General features: G+C 46.9%; 1 protein-coding gene across 4 annotated transcripts in view; it reads right to left on the reverse strand.

Annotated features, from left to right (window-relative positions):
* Zer1 (zyg-11 related cell cycle regulator) overlaps positions 1 to 7861 on the reverse strand; it is a 34780-nt gene that overhangs the window by 15627 nt on the left and 11292 nt on the right. For all 4 annotated transcript variants that reach the window (XM_029568700.1, XM_008843999.3, XM_008844000.3 and 1 more), the window contains exons 2-3: positions 1806 to 2056; positions 57 to 207 (exon numbers count right to left, since the gene is read on the reverse strand). In XM_029568700.1, the coding sequence (XP_029424560.1) occupies positions 57 to 207; positions 1806 to 1963 (309 nt within the window). In that variant the 5' untranslated portion in view covers positions 1964 to 2056. The remainder of the gene's footprint in view (positions 1 to 56; positions 208 to 1805; positions 2057 to 7861) is intronic.

Raw genomic sequence — 7861 nt, forward strand, 5'->3', positions numbered from 1 at the left:
TGCACAGCAAGGCATGCATTGCAGGGCTGGCCTGGTGCTCAGATGAGGCTGCTCACCTGCTTCCGAATGGCCTCCAGGTCCTGGTCCTGCACCAGGTCCTCTCGGAGGTGGATCCGGGTGAGGCGTGTGCTGCGGGGGTCTGAGAAGAGGCTGAAGAAACTCTCATGTGGCTCAAAGGTACAGGCAGCGCTGACCAGCTCCACATACCTGAGAGAGAAGAAAGTCTGACTTGGGAAGGGCCTAGGGCCTGGGCTGCCTCTGAGCCTGAGTCCAGTACCCCAGACCTGGTGAGATCATCCCTGACGTCACCTCCTTGTCCTCTCCTAACAGTGCCTGGTTAGATTCTGACTAGACTAGATGCCTCAGGAACCAGGAATCAAAAGTGCTGTTCTTGCCAGGCATGGTGGCACACACCTTTAATTCCGGCACTCAAGAGGCAGAGGCAGGTAGATTTCTGTAAGATGGAGGCCAGGCTGGTCTAAGTTCCAGGCCAGTTGAGGCTATAGGGAGACCCTGTCTCAAAACAACCAAAAAAGAGTGCTATCAGGGTGACCTCTGGTTATGTCTCCTACCCACAGCAAGTCCCAAGCACTTCCGTCCAGCAGCCTAGACATGCCCCTAACACGTGTGACACCTGTGCCTTCTCTCCGTCATCCTCAGCCTGCACTACCACAGCCACAGCCCCATCACGGTTCACACTCATCTTCCCTAAGCCTCCTTCTGGAGCCCTATCAGCTCCTCCCAAGGCCTTTCTAGCAGGCAAATGACATAAAGTGCTTTGGAGCTTACAGCTGGGTATTGGGCACAGGGTGAATCCACAGTGACAACCAACCTAGCCAAGACACCAGTTCAGGCAAGAATCCTGGGCTAGTGGGAGGGTTTCTGGCCCCACATTGTGAAACCTAAAAACTGGCTGGGCTATTCCCTGCTTGTGCAGCTTATACAGGAAACTGAATTTTCCTGGATCTTAGTCTATTTATCTGTGAAATGGACTTAACTGTGGCTGGTAAACTGTTCAACCTCATACCTAACCTACATCAGATGCTCAGAAAATCATTACAAATCCAGTTTAGACCTCATTTCCCATTTGGCTATACAACTCTTAGATCTAAGTTGGGCTTGGTGGCGCAGCACACCTTTAATCCCAACACTTGGGAGGCAGAGATGGGCTGATCTCTGTGAGTTCAAGGCCAGCCTGGTCTACACAGGGAGTTCCAGGCCAGCTGGGACTGCAGGAAGACCCTGTCTCAAACAAAACAAAACAAAACAAAACAAAACAAAACAGCTCTTAAATGTAACAATTTCCCTTTGGGGGTAACTGGTGTTAAGCATCTGGTACTCAGAGTGTTTCATATATGTTTCAGGTGACTCTGGCAGCAGGCAGACCACCAGGGAGGCTGCATAAGGATCTCCTGGATTATTATTTTGGTTTTGGCATGCATGTAAACCCACATGTGCCCTGAGCACTGAGTTCAGAGGAGCAGGCACAGGTGTGAGCACACACAGGACAGCATGGCCCTGGTTTACATGTGGGGTTTTACACTAACTCATCCCCAAATATACACGCAGCCTCACACTCACACGTCTTGTGTTGAATAGGCCTGCATGTATATATGCCTATTCCTTCATGTGTCCAACCTATGCACATGTGACAACACACACACATACTGTATGGTACACACACCATTGTTCTCCATATCATAACATAGCCATTTCAACACAGCGCTCTGCATGCACAGTCTCAACCTCCACCCCACATTCTCATTCTGCCTCCACCCCACCCCGCCCTGGAGCCCCTTGCTCACTCATTGACCAGCTGGTCACAGATCTCGCTGGGTAAGAAGACGTCAGGATGCAGCCGTAGGCTCTCCTTGTCCAGTAGGTACCCCAGGGTGCCATCCAAATTGCGCAAGCAGAAGTCAGTACACAGGGTCATCAGGGATTCAGGCGTGTCGGATGCCATGCTGAGGGCAGGCAGGTGACCACTCCAGGACAAGGGGCCCCCAAGGGCAACTGTGACTCCTTAATAGTCACAGGATCATTGGCAGAACACAGCCTGGGAAGGAGAAAAGAAAGCAAATAAGCCAAGATAAGGGCTTATATCTACTCTGAGTGGGGAAACTGAGACCCATATGTCACGTTCAAATCAGCACTTCAAGGTCAGTGCACACCTGCATCCCAGCACTTGAGAGGCAGAAGCACCTGAACTCTCTTAGTCTACATAGTGAATTCCCAGGCCAGCCAGGGCTATAGAGTGAGACCTTGCCCAGGACAACAGAAGGCAGACAAGATGGCTCAATGGGTAAAAGCACTTATCATCAAGCCTGGTAATCTGAGTTCAATCCCCAGGATCCCCTTAGAGGAAGGAGAGAACTGACTTCTGCAAGGTGTCCTCTGACTTTCACACATGTGCCCAGGCATGTACACATGTTAGTACAAACACATAAGTAAACAACAGTAACAGAACTTCCCCAAACAAAACAAAGACAGAAATGGAAACGACAAAATAGAGCATCCACAGCAGTGTTATTTACAGTTGATAAAACATGGAAATACCCCACACCCCTTCATGAAAGAATACACAGAAGATTCTCTACCCATAAAACACTGAATATTACTGAGCTACAAAAAAATTGGGTATGCCGGGCATGGTGACGCACACTTTTAGTCCCAGCACTTGGGAGGCAGAGGCAGATAGATCTCTGTGACTTTAAGGCCAGCCTGGTCTACATAGTGAGTTCCAGGCCAGCTGGGGCTATGGGGAGACACTGTCTCAAAAAGACCAAAAAAAAATTGGATATTTGTTGGTGGGTGTGGTGGTAGTGCACTCTTTTAATCCCAGCACTAATGAGGCACAGGGAAGCATATCTCTGTGAGATGGAGGTCAGCTTGGTCTACATAGCAAGTTCCAGGCCAGCTGTGGCTACAGGGAGATCCTGCTTTAAAAAGACAAAGCCAGGCGTAATGGCTCTAGCCAGGTGTGGTGGCGCATACCTTTAATCCCAGCACTCGGAGGCAGAGGCAGGCGGATCTCTGTGAGTTCAAGGCCAGCCTGGTCTACATAGTGAGTTCCAGGACAGCTGGGGCTACAGGGAGACCCTGTCTCAAAAAGATGAAAAAAAAAAAAAAGTTAAATATTGCTGAGCGTGGTGACACATGCCTTTAATCTCAGCACTTGGGAGTCAAAGGCAGGTGGATCTCTGTGAAATCCAGACCAGCCTAGCTACATATTGGGGCTGGAGAGGTGCTTCAGTGGTTAAGGGCACTGGCTAACAAGCATCCTAACTCCAGTTCCAGGGGATCCAACGCACTCTTCTGATCTCCATGGGCATTGCAAGACACAGGTGCACTTATGTACATACAAGCAATACACTCATACACATAAAATTTAAAAAAATAATAAAATATTTTTTAAAAAAGATTCGAGGGCTGGAGAGATGGCTCAGCAGCTAAGAGCAATGCTGCTCTTCCAGAGGACCGGGATTTAAATCCCAGCACCCACATGGAGGTTAACTGTAACTCCAGTATTAGGGAACCTGGTGTTCTGGTCTCACTTCCACAGATGTTGCTTGTGCAGATGCACTTACAAGTAAGCAAACGCTCATATACATAAAAAATGATTTAATGGGACTCGAAAGCTGGCTCAGCGGTTAAGAGAACTGACTGCTCTTACAGAGGACCCAGGTTCGAGTCCCAGCACCCACATGGCGGCTACAAACTGTCCTTTACTCCAGTTCCACAGGAATCCGAAGCCCTCTTCTGATCTTTGCACAACATGGGTGCACTCACATACATACAAGCAATACACTCATACACATAAAATAAAAATAGTAAAGAAAATATTTTTAAAAGATTTAAATAAATAAATAATAAATAAATAGGTATTCTCCCTTGCTTCCAAGTGCTAGGATTATAGGTGTGCACCATCATGCTTGCCTGAAGATTTCTTTTTAAAAATTATTATTGTGTGTGTGTGTGTGTCTGTCTGTCTGTCTGTGCTCCTCTTGGATTCCAGGGATCAAGCTCAGGTCACCAGGCTTGTGCAGCAGGCACCTTTACCTGCTGAGCCATCTTGCCAATTCCCTAAGATTTCTTAACAGGCTTCAAAAAATGCTAATGGGGGGGGCTGGAGAAATGACTTCGTGGTTAAGTGCACTGGCTGCTCTTGCAGAAGACTGGGGTTCAAATTCCAGCACCCACATAGCGGCTAACAACCATCTATAACTCCAGTTCCAGGGGATCTGATGTCCTCCATGGGCACTGCATGACACAGATGCACTTACATACATGCAGGCAATACACTCATACATATAAAACAAAAATAAATTAAAAAAATGTTTATCATGCCGGGCATGGTGGCGCATGCCTTTAATCCCAGCATTTGGGAGGCAGAGGCAGGCGGATCTCTGTGAGTTCAAGGCCAGCCTGGTCTACATAGTGAGTTCCAGGACAGCTGGGGCTACAGGGAGACCCTGTCTCAAAAAGACCAAAAAAAAAAAAAATGATAATCATAATGGAGAAAATGTTAATCTGGTCTTGTCTACCCTGCAGTGAAGACACTTCTGTTAATGCACACACACATTAATCCCAATACATGAAAGACTTAACATGAAGGGTAAAACAGCGTAGGCCTTTTGATGTTACAGTGGGCAGTGAATTCACATAAGGACGCTGACAGATAGGACTGGTGAGAAGCCTGCAATCCCAGCATCTGGGAGGAAACTCAGGCAGGAGGATCATGTAGTCCAAGCCTAGGCAACATAGTAGAGACAGAAAGGGAGGAAGGGAGAGAGGGACAGGGTGGGGGGAGGGAGCCACAGACTACAAATATCTCCAATAACATATATTCAGAATATATAAGCAACTTTTATAAAGCAGTAAGGAGAAAAAAGGCTTAGCATAGCACCCAATTTAAAACTGGGGGCTGGGCATGGTCGTACCTGCCTTTAATTCTAGCACTGAGGAGGCAGAGGCAGGTGGATCTTTGTGAGATCAAGACCAGCTTGGTCTACATGGTGAGTTTCAGGTCAGCTGGAGCTACAGGGAGACTCCTATTTAAAAAAACAAACAAACAAACAAACAAACAAAAAAAAAAAAAAAACTGGGCAATAAGGGGGCTGGAGAGGTTAGGGACAAGTACTGCTCTTGTGGACAACCCAAGTCCAGTTCCCAGAACCCATTTCGGGCAGTTGACAGCTGCCTGGAGGTTGGGCTCCAGAGGGACCCAATGCTTCTGACCTTCACTCACATGCACAGACACACACTCATACACATAATTAAAAATAATGGTGGCGCATGCCTTTAATCCCAGCCAGCACTCAGGAGGCAGAGGCAGGCACATCTCTGTGAGCTCAAGGCCAGCCTGGTCTACATAGGGAGTTATAGGCCAGTTGGGGCTACAGGGAGACCCTGCCTCAAAAAGATAGATAGATGATAGATAGATGGATAGATGGATAGATGATATAGATAGATAAAAATTTTAAGGTGGGCAAAAATCTTGAACAGGCATCTCCTAAAGGAAGATGGAGAAAGAGACAATTTCTCATGAAGGGCCCTCAGCTCGCTCCATCAGTATCAGGGCAATGCACATGAGCCCACAATGAGATGCCACTTCTAACCCGACAGTGGCCCAACAGGACCTAAGTTCGATCCCCAGAGCTCAGTGGAAGGAGAAAACAACTCCTGAAAGTTGTCCTCTGACCTCCACACATGCACTGTGGCACATACATGCCCACACTCTCACACACATACATCATGCACACACATAATAATAAGAAATCATTTTTCAAAGATATTAACTGGAGGAGCTGGAGAGATGCTTCAGTGGTTAAGAGCATGGACTACTCTTGCAGAGGACCTGGGATCAATTCCCAGCACCCACATGGCAGCTAACAACTGTCTATAACTCCAGTTCCAGGGGATCCCACACCCCTTTCTGACCTCCGCAGGCACTGTATGACACGGGTGCACATACACACATGCAGGCAATACACTCATACACATAAAATAAATAATAAATAAATATTAACTGGGGGAGGGGGCTGGAGAGGGCTCAGTAGTTAAAAGCACTGGCTGCTCTTGCAGAGGACCCAGGTTCGGTTCCCAGCATCACATGGCAGCTAATGACTGCCTGTAACTCCAGTTCCAGGGGACTCTGACACCTTCTTCTGACCTCTGTAGGCAATGCACAACATGGGTGCATCTACCTACATGCAGACAATACACTCATACACATAAAATAAAAAAATAACAAAATAGTTTTCAAAATTGTGAGGACTGTAATACAGCTATGTATGAGGGTGTGAGATTAGCAGCCATATTTTGCCAGCTCTTTATTTTCATTGGTTGTCTCTGGTTGAACATCGTATATGCAAAATTTTTTTAATTTTTATTTTTATTTTATTTATTTATTTATTTATTATTTGATCTTTTTGAGACAGGGCCTCCCTGTAGCCCCAGTTGTCCTGGAACTCACTATGTAGACCAGGCTGGCCTTGAACTCACAAAGACCCACCTGCCTCTACCTCCCGAGTGCTGGGATTAAAGGCATGCACCACCAAGCCCAGCAAAATAAAAATAGTATTTTTTTAAAAAAAGATATTAACTGGGCGCTGGAGAGATGGCTCAGTGGTTAACAGCACTGGCTGCTCTTGCAGAGGACCCAGGTTCGGTTCCCAGCATCACATGGCAGCTAATGACTGCCTGTAACTCCAGTTCCAGGAGATCCAACTGCCTCTTCTAACTTCCACAGGCATTGTACACAACACAGGTGCACTTACATCTACGCAGGCAAAATCCTCATACATATAAAAAGTAAGTAAATGAATAAATAAAAGATGCTAACTGTCACAGCAGCACTCTATGTACGAGCCCCCAGAAGACGAGGTCCCGAGTGCCCACTGACAGTGCACTGGGTGCTACAGTATATTCACTGCTCAAATATTATGTGGCAACGAGAACACAGTCAACCTTGGATGAGCCTCACAATATGCAGAGGAAGGAAGGAAGAGTGCAGGCTGGCCCTCCAGCTGCCGCTCCCTCACATGAAAATACGAGGGAGTCCACCTGTGACGGGAGAAACCAAGGCTGCTCCCATGGCAAGGACCTGTGTGTGTATGCATTTGTGTGCAAGTATACACGTGTGTGCATGTGTGTAGGAGTGTGTGTGCATGTGTATGCGTGTATATGTGAGTGTCTGTATGTAAGTGTCTGTGTGTGTGGACAGGAAGGAGGCTTTGAGTGTTGAGCTTCAGCTCCTTCATTTAAGTGCTGGACACACTTTGAATACTCGTGGACAGCAAATCACGATGTACATAGTTCTGCACGTGTATACACCATGCAATAAAAAGAAGAAAATGATTGGACACCAAAGAGATCCACATTTGAAAAAGATTTGGGCTTCAGTGAAATGATAAGGCAGCTAATACTTTACCACCACTGACTACAGAGACTGCAAACTGAACCTCACATTATAATATAATGAAGTGATCAGGAAATAACCCCTAGGGGCCGGAGAGCTTAACAGTGCAGAGGTTAAGAGTTAGTGCCGCTCTTGCAGCTCTTCCTAGCATCCATGTTAGGTGGGAACTTCTAGGGAATCTGATGCCCTCTTTTGGCCTCCAAGGGCAGCTGGACTCACATGTATATACCACAGACAGACAGACACACACACACACAATTAAAAATAAAAAATAACTGGGCATGGTGGTGCACACCTGTAGTCCCAGCACTTGGGAGGCAGAGGCAGGTGGATCTCTGTGAGTTCAAGGCCAGCCTGGTCTTACATAGTGAGTTACAGGACAGCTCAGGGTACAGAGAGACCCTGTCTCAAAAAGACCAATAAATAAATAAATAAATAAAT

This window comes from Nannospalax galili, unplaced genomic scaffold (genome assembly GCF_000622305.1).
Source record: "Nannospalax galili isolate Female #2095 unplaced genomic scaffold, S.galili_v1.0 scaffold300, whole genome shotgun sequence".
Classification (NCBI taxonomy): Eukaryota; Metazoa; Chordata; class Mammalia; order Rodentia; family Spalacidae; genus Nannospalax; species Nannospalax galili.